At 43.8% G+C, this 18,104-nt stretch overlaps 1 protein-coding gene across 10 annotated transcripts in view; it reads right to left on the bottom strand.

The window, feature by feature from the left end:
* The window catches only part of Cadps (calcium dependent secretion activator), a 506,710-nt gene extending 502,301 nt beyond the window's left edge, over positions 1 to 4,409 (bottom strand). For 4 of the 10 annotated variants that reach the window (XM_045135766.1, XM_045135767.1, XM_045135764.1 and 1 more), the window contains exon 1: positions 3,459 to 4,382. In XM_045135766.1, coding sequence (XP_044991701.1) covers positions 3,459 to 3,938 — 480 coding nt within the window. In that variant the 5' untranslated portion in view covers positions 3,939 to 4,382. Of the gene's footprint in view, positions 1 to 3,458 lie in introns of all 10 variants that reach the window. The other 6 variants (XM_045135770.1, XM_045135763.1, XM_045135769.1 and 3 more) reach the window with 6 other exon arrangements.
* Positions 4,410 to 18,104: the final 13,695 nt, after the last annotated feature.

Here is an 18,104-nt window from a genome sequence, read left to right as displayed (position 1 = left end):
TTATTTTTCTCTCTCTCTCTCTTTCTCTGTCTCTTTCTGTGTGTCTCCCTGTCTTTCCCTCTCTGTTGGATTCTCTTTCTCTCTCTGCCTCTTTTCTCTCTGTGTCATTCATAAATAGATAAATAAAATATTTCAAAAATTGATGCCAGGCTGTAAAGACTTACCAGCTCCTCTTTTCACTTCATATTCTTTATATGAGTACCTAAGTGTCCAGTTTGCCCATGTTGACTATTTGATAGGTATTGAGAGGGACAGAAGTACTTCTCTCTCCTGACAAGGTAAAACAGGACATGTCAGAGGGCTGGGTTTCTGTTTCTACCCTAGACTATTTCTGGCCAGTGTCTCAAATTAACAAGATATGACTTGGACTCAGAATGCCCCTTGGCTCAATTCCTACTTCTACTTGTCTTTATGGTGCTTTAGGCGAACTACCCAGCCCTCCTAAGTCTCTGTATTCTTTTGACTCTTCCTACATTGGTGGGGTTTTTAGAAGGATTAAAAGTGATTGTTGGGGCTGGGGCTGTAAGGCACAAACACTCTACTTGCCTTGATGTATTAGACCCTGGACTTGATACCTAGTACCACAGAAATAAAAAATAAAATTTAACAGACCTAAGAATGGAAAGGGTAATTGAACAAAAAGTAAAGGCATCTGAATGAAGTATGGGTTTAGCTAATAATAAGTTATTGACATGGGTTCTTTGATCACAACATGTGCACTATACTTTTGGAGGATATAAACACAGGAAACTGGGTTGGGGTATGTAGGAACTCTCTGTACTACAGTTTCAGGTTTTTTTTGTCAGTTAAGTTGAAACTGTTCTAAAAATAAGACTCGTTTTAAAAAATGATGTAGGTGGAGCGCCTTGCATATAGTAGTTACTTGAAAATGGCAGTTGTCATAATACTGACCATGGGGTTTCAGAAGGGGCACTATAATATCCTTTACCCCAAATCCAGCCACTTGTTTGCATAGGCATCCCTCTTTCCTCCTCTCCTCTCCTCTCCTCTCCTCTCCTCTCCTCTCCTCTCCTCTCCTCTCCTCTCCACTCCACTCCTCTCTTCCCTTAACCTCCTCTCCCTCCTTTCTCCTCTCTGCTTTCCATATCACTTTAGCCTTTTTTCTATATCTTTTTATATCTGCCTTTTTTGTTCCATCTATTTCCAGTCTATTACCAATGCATCTTTAGTTTACAGGTAGTTCACACTGATCCAAGACTAATATTAATTCATCAACTCTACTTGTAGGCTTTAAAATTTACCACAGTGATTATGCAAACTCTGTAACTTTAATGAATGCTCATGTAACAAAAACAAAATAAAAAACTGTTTCAAATTTTCTCTTTGGAGTAAAAGAGCAGAATATCATTCCCAGAGATGCATTAGAAAATTTCAACCCAAACGAGATGAAAAGCTTATTTTTGTCATATGGAGATATATAATCATCTTCCTGCTATAGTTGATAGCCATGGAGTAGCTTAGGGGAATGTATATTTAGCAATAGTTTGTTGTAATGCCTAAAAATAGCTAGACGGAAAGCCAGCATGAGCTCTCTGTCCTGGCCCTTTTTTTCCTGATGTTAAGGTCATGTGGAAAAACAGAACCAGCTTGCCCCTCAAGTGACAACTTTGAATGGACCCAAGTAAAACGTACCAATCACTTCACGAAAATTGGTCTCATGATGATTTTTTTATTTTTTAACCTCAGTTGGTAGAACTGGGTCTCTGAGTTTTTCTTTCTTCTCTCTTCTACTGACTGGCCTAGCCATCTAAGGACAGAGCCTTTGACTGTTAAATAGAAGTTCATTTTCCCTTTCAGTCAAAAACAGTTTTCACTGTCAAAGGCTAGAACATCTTGAATTGGGGGCATCATTTCAGATTTTAGAAGTGGAATTTCCCATGCTAGCAAGACAAAATTATCACCATAATTTCAAGCAAGTATTTCGATAATTGGGCTCAATTGGCCCACACTGAACTTTATAAATTATCCAAAAAAAAAACCTTATACTTCTCTTAGCATATTTTTGCTTTACTACAGTTCTTTTATTTAAATACAGGTGGAAAGCAAAGGGCCACTGTAAGAGGGGGTTGCAGTGTGGAGAGCTGGCCGAGAGCGGTGCATATGTAGCCCCACACCGGCTGCCCTTCGCCCAGGAAATGAGTCTTATCTCCCAATGAAATTAATATCTAAGCGGTGGTAACTCAACTCCGCGGCATTGGGTGGTGTGTGTGTGTGTGTGTGTGTGTGTGTGTGTGCGCATCTCAAACAGAAAGCTGTGTTTTGTGGAGATAAGGAGGAAAGGTAAATATGGAAAGATCTAACGCCTAGCTAAGGCAACATAAAATTCAGAGTTAGATGACAGCGACGCAGACATGCACCATGTGAGGAAACTAGTTTCACAACCTTCGTGGGGTTGAGGCTGGCGCCTCCCTAGTCCCTGGGGGCAGTCGAATGGCTTTTCTGACACTTCCAGCCTTGCAGTCATTTGTAGTGACCAAACAGAATGCTGACTTTTGACACTCACTCACTTCCACTGGGGGCCTCTTCTCTTCTTTCTCTGGCTGGGGAAGAGTGGGTAACCATAGGCGCCCCACCCGTCCCCCATCGAAGGCAGCTCACAGTCTGCTTAACCTTCCCCCAGCCTCAGGCACAGAAAGCTTTTTGGTGCCTGTCATTGCAAAGCTCTTCGCAGCTGCACTTTTACCAAGCCAGCGCCAGCAGGGCTTGGAGGGCCTCCGCGAGCCAGGAGGCGGCGGGGCGAAGTCACCTTGGGAAGAGGAGAAGAGGGTCACAGGGAGAAAGGTGGAGGTGCACGGGTCACTGAGGGGCACCAGGACCACAGGGCACTCTCCAGTTCACGGGTCACTGAGGAAGGGGGTGGTGGGTGGTGGTGCTGATGGTGGCGGGGAACCCTTAGGCGACCCTGAGTGGTGGTCAGCTGACCAGGCTGGGGGTGGGGTGGGGAGGGTGCCCTTCGCGGAGTCACCGGAAGCTTCGCCTTCCGGGTTTGCTTTCTGGGGCGGCCCCTGGCCCGGGTGGGTGAGCGCATCGCAGCTCCGGCTCCACACCGCCCCCACCTGCCGGGTGTCGGGGCCCGCCTAGCGCACGCCCGGGAGGAGGGCGGGCCGGGCCGGGAGCGGAGCTGCGTTAGAGCCAGGCCTCTCTGGGTACCGCCGGCTCCAAGTCACTCCCCGAGCCACCCAGGTCACCCAGGGGCCCGGGGCACGATAGTGCTGCGCCGCGGGCTCCTAGGCAGAGCCCCAGAGAGCATGTTGGCCCGCGGGGAGCCCCCCCCCCCCCCGCCTCACCCGTCCTCTTGGCCAGGGCGCGGTCTCCACCTTCGTGCGCTCCTAGTCCATTGTTCGCTCCACCCGCCTGGGGCGACATCACCCCACCACCCCCGCCATCCCTCGGCGGGCGCAGCGCTCCGGGGCCTCCCGTCCCGGGGACGCACCTACCTTCTGCTGCCTCCGGGCCATGTCGGTGGGCTGCTTGGCGTTGAAGGGGTAGGCGATGCAGCGCATCACGAACACATACAGCTGCAGCCGCTTTTTCCTCTCCTCCTCCTCCTTCTGCAGCCGCTCCAGCTCCTCCTTCTCCTTCTCGCTCACCACCGACGGGCTGGGGCTGGAGGGTCGGCCGCCGCCGGCTCGGACGCTCGGCTGCAGACCCCCGGCCCCGCCGCCGCCGCCGCCGCCGCCGCCGCCACCGCTCCCGCCGCCGCCGCCCGAGCCGCTGCCCGCGCCGCCGCCACCGGCGCCCATGCCGAGTCCGGAGCCGCCGCCGCCGCCTCCCATGCCCGCGCTGCCCGCCGAGCCCTCGCTGGTGCGGCTCGGGGACAGGCGCGCTCCGGACGCGGCCGAGCCCAGCACCTCCTTGCCGCTCTCCTCTTCCAGGATCTCATCCGATTCCTCTTCGCTGGACGAAGGGTCCAGCATGGTGGCGCCTGGGGAGACGGGTCCCGGGGTGAGATCGCTGGGGGTGCAGGGGCGATGCCGGAGGCAGCGGCTGCAGGAGGTCTGCTCTTCCCGGCCCCGCCGCTCAGCCGCCGCCGATGTTGCCTCCGCCTCTCTTCGGGGGGAGAGATTGCTAGCTGGGCTCGACCCAGGCGGAGCGCGAGGGATGGAGGAGGAGGAGGAGGAGGAGGAGAAGGATGAAAGAAGAAGAAGGAGAAGAGGAACGGAGACGATGCGTCTGCCGACCGGGGCTGGGCGCAAAGGGCGACAGTCAGCCGCGAGCCCCGAGCGCGCAGCCCGATGTCATCTGCAGCCGCCGAAGGAGGCGTCTCCAGAAAAGATGCCGAGCGTTGCAAGCTGTCGATGCAGCCCAGAACCGGAGAGGCATCTTGCCTATTGGGGAGGGAGAGGCGCTTACGTGTTTATTGGCTTAACTCTCCCGTGTCCGCGGCGGAAAGGACGCCCTGCAGAGGCCTGGAAGTGGGGGGGGGGGAGAGCTTGGAGTACACCCCCCAAAAAAGCTCCTGAGATTCAGTACTTATGACTTGACACCCCCCTCCCCCCCAGCTCTCCTGCATGCCTCCCCCACAGGAGCCAGAGCTCTTTGCCTCGACCTCGCTGCCCCTCCCCGGGACAGAAAAAGTTCTTGGGGGCAGGGACAAACAGAGAAGCCGTGGTAACTTCTTTCCAGCAGGCTGTCTGGGATCAATGAGAAGACTCACTATGAGGAAGTCAGGGATTCCTAAGAGGCAAGAAAAGATCCTCCTGCTAACTCCAGATTTCAGGGTCGGAGGAGGGGAGGAAAGGGGCGTGGGGCGTATTTAAACCTCCTATGTCAACCTCCAGTCTAGGAATTCATCTGTCCACCCTACTTTGAGCGCATCGGTGTATGGACCGTGCACCTCAACTACGTGAGTGTAAGACCCTCTTTTGCCCACCTCCCCAATGCTATGATGATGATGATGATGATGTGTGTTTCAATTTCCAAGAAGTAGGAATACTTTGTACTGAAATGCGCCAACAAGAGAGTCGCTGGGTTTCTTTCTGGTTGCAAAGCCCTTCTTCCAGTTTGGTTTAATGGAGCAGATAAATGAGCAGACCCCAGCACAGCACCCCCCCCCCTCCAGCACCACATCAGATAAAGACACCCTAATAACTCGGCATCGTCAGCGTCCAAAGCATTGATGGCGTTGCGCACTCTGCACTTATGTTTACGGAGTAATCCAATAACCACTACAAAGGGACCAAAGATGGTCCCTTTCCCCAGCTGTAGGCCCAAGGAGCCCAAACAGGGGAGCTGGCCAGAGTGCTGAATCGAATTGAGGGCTTGCACATGTATTGCAAACCAAGCCCATAGCAGCCACCGTTGGACCTTAACCTCTTCCCAGCCCCCGCTTCCTTTTGGGTATTTATGCCTGCTCTAATTCCATTATTGTTCGGTAGGTCCTGCTGCTGGCCATGTTAAAAATATAGCATGACTCTGAAGTTTATATCTCAGCTGTTATAGTGTTTTCCGGCTCACCATGGCTTCTACTGTCATCTCTGACAGGCACATGAATGAAGCTTTCTGGCTAACCAGTTTGAGATCTGAAAATGAACTCAAAGCACCACCTAGTTTCAATTCATTTGAGAGGCTTGGTTTGGTCTTTTGAATTAGTTAGCGTACAGCCTGCTTATGTTTGATTTTGCCACCACCTCACCACAAGCACACAAATTTCATGGCCAGTGCACATTCTCTATCCATTTCATTTTCTTTGAGTGAGCAGTAGTTCTAAGTTCTTCTAAAGAAATAAGAGTTGATCAAACAATGTCTTACTAATTTTCCTGTAACAGAAAATATAGTAAGGCAATCAATCAACAATTTTAAGTCCACATTTATCATTAGTTTTAAAAGAAGGAAATGGTTTATTTATGGCTTATGGTCTCAAGAGGAAGCTTGACTATGGCAAGGAGAGTATGGCAGGAGACAGGTAGGTGTCACATCTTCACATTAGAAGGGAGGGAGGGAGGGAGGGAGAGAGGAGAGATAGTGAGCTAGCTAAGAACACCCAGTGGGGATAGACTAATATTCCTCAAGACCCACCCTGGGTGACATGTCTCTTCCGGCAAGGCTCCATCTCTCTAAGGCTCCACACATTGGGAGATTAAATATGGGACTAAATCTCACACACCCGAGGCTATGAGAAACACTTGCCCTTCAAACAGCCACAGCGCCCTTTCATGATACTTCCAATTTACAAAGTTGAGAAAAAACAATTTGGATTTAAGGTCAGACAATGTGGGTTTCCTAAGTTTGACCAGATCTTGGGTCAAAAGACTTTTATGTACGTGTGTGTGTGTGTGTGTGTGTGTGTGTGTGTATTTGCTTGAATATTTTAGAATGTTTTTGGAAGTTAGGTCTCTAGCTCAGACTCACTTGAAATTCACACTATAGTCCAGGTTAGCATTGAATTTATAGGATATCTCATACCTCAAGCTCCTGAACACTGGGATTAAAGATGTGAGCCACCATGCCAAGTTTTATTTTTGAATGATTTTGAGGATTTTAATACATAAACATACTGTAATTTCACCATATCCCTCTCCCATTACCCCTGTTCCATTGGCACCTCTCCTCTTTCCAAATAGGTCTTCTGTTTTGATGTCCCATTTATTTTGTCCTCCTTTATAGCCTGTGCAAAAATGTCGATGGGCTCAATATTGTGCAGGCCTTCTGGGGCAATGGCTTCTACTGTTGGATCATGAATGCCCAGGTCAGGTCATATTTGGAGAACAGTGCCCCAAAGAACTCCTTTCCACCCTGTGGCTCTTACCTTCTCATTTACTACTGAGCACTCAGTAGTCTTGTATTTTCATCACTTTGATGAATTTTTAGTCTTCTCAGTGTCTGCTGGCACATCCATAGTGAAGCTTCTTGAGCTAGCAGTGAGAGCAACATGCACATTGTTTCCACCACCTCCTCTCCAGTGTTCCCTGAACCTTGGAGAGTGTGATGAAGATGCGGACTGTCTCTCTTCTCTTTGTCTTCCCACTTTGATGAGGCTTGGTCTCCCTGAAATTCACTGAAGTCTGCAACAAGAAGCTTTTCTAACCAAAAGTGAGAATAGCCACTTATCGGTATAATCACCCCCCATTTAGAAGGCAGTTTGATGGCCTGGCTGCAAGGTATCCACTTAACCAAGAACTGTTAGGTATCCACTATAGTGTATGATGTCCCAGAAATAGGTGTTGTGACTCAGTTCTCAGGTAATCAAGGTTACCTCTCCCATGGATCAGGCTTCAAATGCAATGAGAGAACAGCTAGTTGCCCCAATAACCAAACTTCCACTATGGCACTAGTGGGAATGCCTTGCCTGGATCACCTATTGTGTAATTTGCATGATTCAGTGCTGGTTAATTCTGTTGTTGGCTTTTCTCCCCCATGCCACTCTTCTGCTCTACAGTGGTAGCCAGTGCCAGAGCAGGGGCTAGTGCTTCTAGCTCGTTGCCAGCTTGATTCTCAGTGTTATGTGACTTAAGCCTATGATGTAGTCAGGAATAGGGTCTTGCCATCTACTGCTGCCAAGAGCATTGGCAATAGCCTGTCTTGTTTTTGGTGAAGGAAGTGCTTATGGACCACCTTGACCAATGACATTATGAGGGTGGGGTGACCCACCTGCCCCTGGCACTAGAATTTACCTGCAATGACCTATCGCTTCTAGGCAAAGCTTTCTGCCCAAATTAGATTTTTTAAAAATATATATATATTTTCATTAGTTAATGAAGAAGTAAGACTCTATATTTCCTTGTCATACAGTCTCTTATTTTATGTATTATTTGCCCACTCTCTCCACTCTTCCCTCCTTTACTTCTGACCCCACATAGACTTAAAAAAATTTAGAACTGGAGAGATCACTTAGCAGTTAAAGCACTTGCTTGAGAAGCTTGAGGACCCATGTTCAACTCTCCAGGTCCCACATAAGCTAGATGCACAAAGTGACACAAACACACATTTGCACATGTGCACAAGGGGGCACACTTGTCTGGAATTCAATTGCAGTGGCTGGAGGCCCTGGCATGCCAATTCACTCTCTTTCTCTCGCTCTTGTTCTTTCACATAAAAAATATTTTAATGATAATCTCCATGCACATAGATAATATAACATAATCATAATTTCCTTCCACCATCTTTTATTTCCTCTCCTGTGAGCGCCTTCTTTCCAGCTAGTCTTGCATCTGTTCTGTTGTCATCATTTTTCCCTGCTCTGACGCAGGTCTTGTGTAGGTGGTGTCAGCCACTGTGAGGTCACTTTGTGTCTGGAAGACAGTATTGCAAGCACTCCTCCAATCCCTTTGGTTCTTTAATTCTTTCTGTCACCTCTTATACAGTGGTTTCTGAACCTTGGAGTGTGGTGGAGAGATGTCCCACTTAGTGCTGAGCACTCCAATGTCACTTCTTATTGGTACTTTGATGAGTTTTGGTTCTTGTCAGTGACCACCACCATCTGAAAAGAAGCTTCTCACACTAAAAGTGAGAGTAGCATTGACATATGGGCAGAAAAATACATATTTAGGTGGCAAGTTTCGTAGGCTTACATATCCATATAGCCAGACAACAGTAGTAGTTTCCCCCCTAGATCTTATGACTTCCTCTGCCATAGGCTTTTGGTTGGATATTCAGTTCCAGGCATGGATTCCCTGATGTGGAATGGGCCTCAAGTCAAGTCAGACAGCAGCGTTCTTCCCGATAACAAACACACCACATTGTGCTAGTTGTCACGTTTGGCCTGGATGGCCAGCCCTAAAGCTTGCAGCATTCACTGCTGGTCAGAACTGTTGATGTCATATCCACCTTTAAAGCCCCTGTTTAAATCCCTGCGCTCTGTTACAGCACTCACCTGTCTCCTCTGCCCCCCACTTAACCTCACCCCACTTCTGCTCTCTCCTGGCTTCATTCCAACTTCTTGGTCTCTACTCCTGACTCATACATACTCCACCTGATACACAGGTTTAATAACTCAAAGCTAGGGGCTGCATTGTAGGAGTCACCTTCTCATTGTTGGGACAAAATACCTGGCCAGGAGCAGTTTATGGGAGGAAAGGGTTTGGTGGTTTTGAGGGGAATGCTTTATGATGGTGGATGAAAGCGAGGTAACCTGCTGACATCTAGAGAGAGAGTGGGAGATCAAGAACAAGCTAGCTCCAAAACCCAGTGGACTGGATTAATAAACCCCAAGGCCCACCCCCATAACACTCCTCCTCCAGCAAGGCCCTGCCTCCCAAGGGCTCCACTAGCTGTGCAGTAGAAGTTTAATCACAAACACTGAAGCTGTCGAGGACATTTTACAGTCAAGCCACTACATGCAACTGAGAGAAAAATGTGCTCTTTGTCTTTCTGTGCCTGAGTTATAACACTTAATTGTTTTTTCCAAATCCATCTCTTCTTTGTGAATTTCATAACCTTTTTATACATTTTGTAAATGTACCACATCTTCATTATCTATTCATCACTTGATGGACACCTGGGCCAATTCTATTTCCTGGCTATTGTAATTAGAGCATCAAAAACAAAACAAAACAAAAGACCCAGATTGAGCACATCTCTATATAGGAAATTGGAGTCCTCAGGGTATGTGCCCAAGAGTGGTATAGCTGAGTCATGTGGTACATCTATCTTTTAGTTTTTGAGAAACCTTCTTACTAATTTCCATAACAGTTGCAGCAATATACACTCTCACCAACGGTGAATAAAGGGTCCTCTTTCCCCACATTTTGGCCAGCATTCGTTGTCATTTGATTTCTTGATGGAAAGTTTTTTTTAAAATTATTTTCTGAGTTCTTTGTATAGTCTACATATTAATCCTCTGTAAAATGTGTAGCTGGTACATTTTTTTTTTCTGCCATCCTGTAAGTTGTGACTTTCCTTGCTTGATAGTTTTCTTCACTGTACAGTAGCTTTGTGGTTTTGTAAGGTCCCATTTTCTGATGTCCTGTACTCTGGGCTACTGGGCTTCTGTTCAGAAACTCCTTCCCTAAGCCTGTATCTTGAAGTGTCCTCCCTGCTTTTTCCTGTGGTCATTTTAGGGTTTGGGGTCTTATATTGAGGTCTTTGATCTATTTGGAGTTGGTTTTTATGTGTGGTGAGAGATAAGGATCTGGATTCATCTACAGGTAGATGTCCAGTTTTCCCAGTAAACCTTGTTGAAAATGCTATATTTTCTCCAATGTGTGTGTGTGTGTGTGTGTGTTGGCTTCTTTGATATATATCTGGATTTTCCATTCTTCCCCATTGATCTACATGTCTGTTTTGTGCCACTTCTGTGTTATTTTTCTTACCATGGCTCTGTAGTACAGCTGCACATCAGTTATGGTGATGCCCACAGCAGAATTCTTTTAGCTAAGGACTTTTTAGACTATATGAGGACATTTGTGCTTCTACTTGAATTGTAAGATCATTTTTTTCCTGTTTCTGTGAAAAAAAAATTTGCTTGAATTTTGAATAGAATTGCATTGAATCTGTATGTGGTTCTAGGTAAGATGACCATTTTCACAACATTAATTCTTCCAATGTACGAGTATAGGAGATCGTTCTACCTCCCCACGTACAATTACAAGTGGAGAAGATGTTCTATGAAACTGCAGTGTTAAGCAAGCAAGGGACTATGTAAACTACAGAACTTTGTAGAGTTAAGAGTTAAGCGATGGGTAGGGGAGGGTGAGTTGAAGGGGAATGAACAAAGGTGAATTATAACCCACTCAGCCATACAGAGGGACAGCTTAGCATATAGAGAATTAAGGGTTGAGGGGATGGCTTAGTGATTAAAAGCACTTGATTGTAAGCCTCCTGGCCTAAATTTACTTCTGCAGCATCCATGCAAAGCCAGATGCAAAGTTGAGCATCATCAGTAATCCCAATATGCCCGTGGAACTGGGAGGCACACACAGGATGCAGCAAATGCAAAGCAAGGGAAACACTGTTCTGAGCAAAGTGGAATAGGAGGACAAACACTGTGAAATAGTCTTCAGACCTCCACGTGTGCACCACGGAACATGTGTGCCCCCCACATGCACATTCATATGCACACACAAGATCAGACATACACACAATTTAAAAAAAAAAGAAAGAAATGAAGGTTGCAGGTATGGCTCAGCAGTTACCGCTCTTGCCTGCAAAGTCTAAGGACCCAGGTGGTACGTAGAGCCTAGTTTTCACGTAAAGCCAGGTGCACAAGGTGGTGCATGTCTAGGGTTTATTTACAGTGGGTAGGCTTCCTGAAGTGCCCATTCTCCCTCTCTTATATAAACAAACAAATAAATAAATAAATAAAATATATAAAAAATAAGTTAATTAGGGCGAAGGTGGTGCTTTGAGGAGGGGGTGCTGCTAAAGTTCAGACAAGACCAGTGTTGCAGTCTGGTTCGCATTGCTGGTAGAAATCACCCAACCAAGAGTAGCTTCTGGGAAAAAGAGGTTTATTTTAGCTTACAGGCTCGAGGGGAAGCTCCACGATGGCAGGGGAAAACGATGGCATGAGCAGAGGGTGGACATCACCCCCTGGCCAACATAAGATGGACCACAGCAACAGGAGGGTGTGCCAAACACTGGCATGGGGAAACTGGCTATAAAGCCCATAAGCCCGCCCCCAACAATACACTCCCTCCAGGAGGCATTAATTCCCAAATATCCATCAGCTGGGAACCTAGCATTCAGAACACCTGAGTTTATGGGGGACACCTGAATCAAACCACCACAACCAGTGATTAAATATTTCTTTCTTAGGTAAGTGCAGGCATTTAAATATCACATTAGACGGTGGTGGCAGGGTGAGCAAGAATTCTGTCTACAGTGCCATTTGGAATTTCTGAAATGCTATCATGAAGTTTGGTTTGGTTCTTTTTTTTTTTTTTTTTTACAAATTATTTAAATTGCTATTTTTCAAATAGGACATGAATATAGAAACATAATATTCACCTTCTGTTGAGCAAACGAACCTGAAATTTGGATAATATAATATATAAGTAATATTGCTTAAATAAACCCAACAATATTTTCAAATTCTCCCCATGAATGCATTCCTAATTTCTAAGTGGGATGTATTACTCTTGTTAACTATTTACCCTTTTCAAAGACATGTCTTATCTTGGCTAAAAGTCAATTTACTATGGGGCTGGAGAGATGGTTTAGTGGTTTAATGTTTGCAAAGCCTAATGGCCTGAGTTCAATTAGCAGTGCCCATAGAAAGCCAGATGCACAAAGTATTTCATGTGTCTGGAGTTATGGCTGGAGGTCCTGGAGTGCCCATTCTCACTGTTTGTCTCTTTTTCATTTATCCCTCTTCATTGCAAATAAAAAGTCAATTTATTGTTTTTACAGATATGATAATTTATCATTAGAACTAAACATAAAATGTGTCGATCAGAACTCCTTAGGTAACTGACCTAGGAATCATGTTTGGATGGACATTCTGAAAACCTAGGCCTCAGTCAACATCTTACATTTTGTCCACCCTTTGCTACACGTATTCTTGGATTCATAATTACACTTATATAATTATATACATGTGAGACGTATATGTTTGTCTCACACCCTGTTTGGCTTGGATAACTTTACGACAATGGGATAGATTTGAGTCAGCAATATGGGGAGAAATTAAAGAAATTGTGACATTGGATTTAGTAGTCCCACTCACACAGGTAAAATCAAGTTAGTGATGAAAGACAGAGACACTTAATAAACCAGTGGCTTCTAAAATAAACACTGAATTCCCTTGTCAAGAACATCCCATAATTGTGTGAAAGGCCACATATTCATAGACATTTTAGTGAAAAGGAATCCCTTCTCTATGTCACTAATAAAATGTATTTCAAATTAAAACTAGATGTGATGCCATTTGAAGTTTTTGTAGGTTTGATACTAGGAGACAATTTTGCCAAGTTAACTATTTCTTAAAGAAATCTTACTAAATTGTATGTCTAGGCATAGTCATTTCACCTAAAATTTTCTAAAATTTTTCTATTTTCTAAAGTTTTTAAATTAGAAGAATACCACACAAGATTCAAAAGTTGGTGAGTGTGAACCTTGTGGTATGTCTGATATCCAGTGAACAGCTTAGATGTTCAAACTGGGAAGTTCTGCCCCTGCTAGATTATAGTAGAGTTTCCAGAGTGGATTGATTACTCAATAACATCAACTTACTATTCTTATTGTAAAATATAGTAGTACTCACTTTCCTTGAAATGATAGAGGAATTAAATTGCATGATATAGACAAAATAATGTTTGGCTTCAGATATTTTTTTCAACTAATGAGAAAGGGCTTATAATAAATGAGAGGAATAAATTTAGATAAAAAATGATTTGGAGACACATACACAAACACACACACAAACATATATATATACATACATACATACATACATACATATATACATACATACATACATATGTATATGGCTGAATAGATGACTCCTTAAGACACTTGCCTGCAAAGCCTAATGACCTAGGTTTGATTCCCCAGTGCCCACATAAAGCCACATACCCAAAGTGGCACATGCATCTGGAGTGTGTTTACATTGTAAAGGGCCCTGACACAGTCATGCTCTCTCTCTCTCTCTGAATGTAAATAAATATTATATATATATATATAATATATATACTTTATTATATGTATATAATAAATTAAACCAGAAATAATAGATTCCAAGTAATAGAAGTTTTTCTTAGTTCTTTAACTGAATGCTACTTTGTCCTAGGTGGTACGTTCAGGGATTTAGAAAATGGTCTATTTTGTTTCTAAACTTACTTTTCACCCTTACTCTTTATCTCACAGTGGTTCTTGCTAAAGTGAAAATGAAGTGAGTAAGGATGGGATAAACTAAAAGTAATAAAATTAGGAGGTGGAAAGATGGCAGTTAGACACTTGCATGCAAAGCCCAAGAATCTTGGTTTGATTCCCTAGGACCCTAGTGAAGCCAGATGCGCAAAGTGGTGCTTGCATCTGGGCTTCATGTGCAGTGGCTAGAGGCCCTGGCATGCCTCTCTCTCTCTTATAAATAAATAAAATATTTTTAAAATAAAAACCCAACCAGGTGTAGTGGCACATGTCTTTAATCCCAGCACTTAGGAGGCAGTGGTAGAAGGATTGCTAGAGTAAGACCCTACCTAAAAAAATAAAAAACAAACAAAAAGGACAAAACAAGACAAAAAAGGCCATATAAAAACATCTTTTTTTTTCTTTAACTTAAGGCAACACAGCATATTAGGAATAAGAAATAACACTTTTTTGAATACCTGTTTTTGAAAAACTTTTTAGTACTTAAGATATAAAAGAAAAATAGAAAAACACATTATACAATAAATATTTAACATGCATTTTAAAAAAGGCTGTTCACAAGGGAAATCATGTTTCTTGAGTATGCAGTTACTTCTAGTAGAAGTGAGAGCTAGATATGGTTTAGACTAAGATGCCGTTTACTGTGGGTTTGCCATGGATAAGATGGAGGATTTGGGCATTTTGTTACTGGGATAGTGGCAGGCAAGAAAATTGATGGGGAAAATATTCAAATATCTGTTTTCTCATGATAAATATTGGGTAGATAATTGGGTAGTCAACCCAATTTTTCGGGTAATGCTGTGATAACAACTAGTCACATTATATGTTTATCTTTCCAAAAGACTTTTCTGAACCAATTGAATTACAGTGAACTATTTTCACAAATTCTGGAAGCTTCAGATAGAGAAGCAATTCTCTAGATTATAAATCAAAGTAACTAAAATAAGAGCATTGTCATATTAGTAAGTTTCAATTTCAAATAACAAAAATAAAAGGTTTTAAATTAAACGGCCATAAGCTATTGGCTCTTAACTTTTTACAAAAAAAAAATAATAATGGGTAGAAAGAAAAGGTTGAGAGATGTTTTAATGGATAAAGGGAAAGAGTAAGAATATAAGAATGGGTCCAGATAATAGTAGAAAGTATCATGTGGGTTTGAGATTAATAGGGATTAACATATTAAGGGAAATGGTCTAACTTTGCCAAATCCATCTAAATGCCAAACTGAGCTTGGAGAAGGCAAGCTTATATATATAAAGACTTCCATTTTGGCTCAGAAAATGTATCCTTTCTCTTCTTAAGGTAAGACTGACTCTTTCTTTATATTTTAGTCCCTTTTTCCAGCCCACTGTATTTAAGAACTGCAATATTCTTCCTTTTCTCCCCTTTATATCAAAAATAGCTCTGAGGACTATAGAGGGAAAAGTTGACATACTGCTTTCATTTTGCACTAACTAGTGGCACCCAATGACTTACCATAAGAACCAGAGGTTTAATTTTATACATTTCAACCAGGTCCTCCTTGATGTATGAGCTCATTCTCTTACCACCCTTCACCTCATGTGGGTCTTGAGAGAGACACACGAAGACTGACCCAATGTAAACGTCACCATGCCAACATGATGGGAGCTGGGGCGAGGCTCCCCATTCTCCTAACGCAGGACTCGGACGATGTGGGAGTGAACCGTAGATTTTTTAAGCCTTGTATTGAAAGCAGAATCTCTACCCTCAAAAGCCAGAAATCATATCGTGATATTTTATCATCCTATGGTCACGTGCAAGGTATTAAAAACTGAAATGGGAATTAGCATGATCAGCCTGCAAAAAGAGATAGAAAAGCCTGCCCCAGGACTCCGGGTATGGAACCCCCTTACTTCACTTCACACTGAAGAAAAGAAAAATAAGGCCATGGGAATGCATGGACCATAGAGCTTTTCAACACAGAGACCCACTCACTTGCAAACGTGCCTCTGCTGGCAGCTTAAGTGGTTATTCCTCTGACTTCTTGAGGAGGATGCAGAGGGTGGAAAAAGGGATGCCGTGGAAAAGAGTTATTTTTTTCCCCCCTCATATTGTTGGTTATTAGGGTTTGAGAGAGACACTCAATGGCACCTCCCTCAGGCAAGAGGTCTTCACGAAGACCCTCATAGACAGTACTGGCACTCATGGCATGGGAAGAGTGTCTGCAGGAGAGGGCTAGCCCCACTAGAGAAAGCAAGGTGTGTCTGCTCTGAAACATTTCTCAAGGAAGGGGGAGGGTAGGGAGAGTCGGATCTGTGTGACCCATGCTCCCTGGCAGAGAGTGGGCATATGTGACATGTACTACATAGCAGGGGTCACTCTCTGAGTAGGAGCAAAGGACTGGGCTACTGTGTGACCAGTACGATGTGATCATAGTGAGAATGCCTGGGACCCCCGGGCAGCAGGGAGGCGGACAGTGCTCCTCCCAACAGGGGTCTTCTCCATTTAGAGGAGAACCTGGGTTCCACAGTGCACATCTCTAAAGTTTTCGCTTTCATAAAGGAGATAACAAGAGAAAAACATACAAATCTATTTAACATAAATTTTACAAGACATAGGAGACTTCACAAGAAAAGACCTAAGTAAACAGGCAGACTTTTATGTGGAAGTTGGATAACATTTGGAGAACAATCATTGAACAACGGCCTCACCTAATGGTAATAAACTGGAGCGAGCTGAGTAAAGCCTGCCAGCTCAGACTCTGCCCTGTGTCTTTGTGTCTGTAGATAGAAGAACCTTCCTCCGGGGATCCGACGGACTCCAACCACTTGAAGGTATGTGACTTGCTTTAGGGGAAGAATTTTTGCGAGGTTTATAGTCTGCTTTAGAGAAATATGATAGAAGATAAAAAAAAAAAACTCCTTGATTCTATTCTTTCCTTCAAATGCTAAGACACATACATGCAAAACGATTCTCCAAATGAAATAACACACACCCATTTTTTTTTTTTTCACCAAGTATCTTAGCCTCTTAATCTCCTGATGGTTCTGTAGGAAAAAAAAAAAAAATCTCTAAGTTCCTCTGCTTTTGTTCCTCAAGATCCCCTGCCTTTGTTCCTCCCCATCTATGATGTTTGTTCAGAATTCTGATGTCATTTCTGACAATATCCCTGAAGGAGATAAATATTCCAATGCATAGATTAGGGCAAAGTCTAGTCCACAGGACACTTCTGATAAAGTGAGTATAGAACAGAGATACTGTTTATAATCATCTTTTATTCCAAACAACAGGGCTGAACCCCAGGTTTTGGTTAGGGAAAGCGTAAACGTTAAACTTTCCCCTCCTTAAAAGAAAGGCCACCTGGGACTTGTTTCTGAAGTGGTCTACAAGGAGCAGCATCAAGGCTGAACATTAGGACCACTGCCCTGGCTCTATCACTGGTATTGGAGGGAGTGGGTAGTATGTTCTTTCCTACACATTGAAGACCTGTGCCTTCTACTCTGCTTTTACAGGTTTTTGGAAGGAGCCAGCATAAGGAAGAGATTGAAGTAAAGAGCAGCAGGAAGTAGTTGAGGCTGCAATTATTGAACAAGACTCTTAATAGAACCTTGGAGCATATTTGAGCAGGTGCATCAACTGTTACAGAGATTTTTTTCTACCTGTTTCTTACAGGGCATTAATCATGGCATGAAAGACCAACACAGAGACTTTTCTTGGACTGGCGAATATTAATGTGTCTTTCACTCAATTCATTACAGGAAAAGCAATATGCGATAGGGAATATTCTCTGTTTAAAGCCAACTTCCAATGGAGAGTTCGTAAAAAGTTAGACCCAAATCACGGCTTTCTCTTTCCCTGCATTATTTATTCTAGCCAAGAACCAGAGCTCTGTGAGTCACTAAGTCATCTGTATTACAAAGCATCAGACAGCACATTTCCATAATGACCAGAACCACTTGGTTACTGCAGAAAAATGTGTGGAAAAGAGAAAATCTTATGTATGTGATGATACCTTCAGGCAATAGGGTGAATGGTCATTTAAACAGAGTAATCATTTTTTCCAGCCGTGCATATGCATGACCTTTAGTGACGTCACAGGTGGGCTGAGGGTGACTTCACCACAGAGCAGTTCCATCCATGGCCTCAATCAGGTATTCAAGGTCATTCAGGGCAAAGGAAGTGCCTTGCTAAACCTTTGTTAGATGGGAGATTAAAAAACTGTTCACATTTTGTGTGAAATTAGCACAAAAATAGGTGGCTTTAAAATTATTTTCCCATAATAGTAAATAGTTTCAAAACTGAAGTGAAATTGTAATGTATGAAGAATTTGGCTTTTCACATGAATTTGCTCAGATTGGCTGTCATCTTAGGCAAAG

Source organism: Jaculus jaculus, chromosome 16, assembly GCF_020740685.1.
Source record: "Jaculus jaculus isolate mJacJac1 chromosome 16, mJacJac1.mat.Y.cur, whole genome shotgun sequence".
In the NCBI taxonomy this organism is placed as follows: domain Eukaryota; kingdom Metazoa; phylum Chordata; class Mammalia; order Rodentia; family Dipodidae; genus Jaculus; species Jaculus jaculus.
The sequence above is the reverse complement of the archived record's forward strand: the minus strand, read 5'-3'. Positions and strand labels throughout refer to the sequence as shown.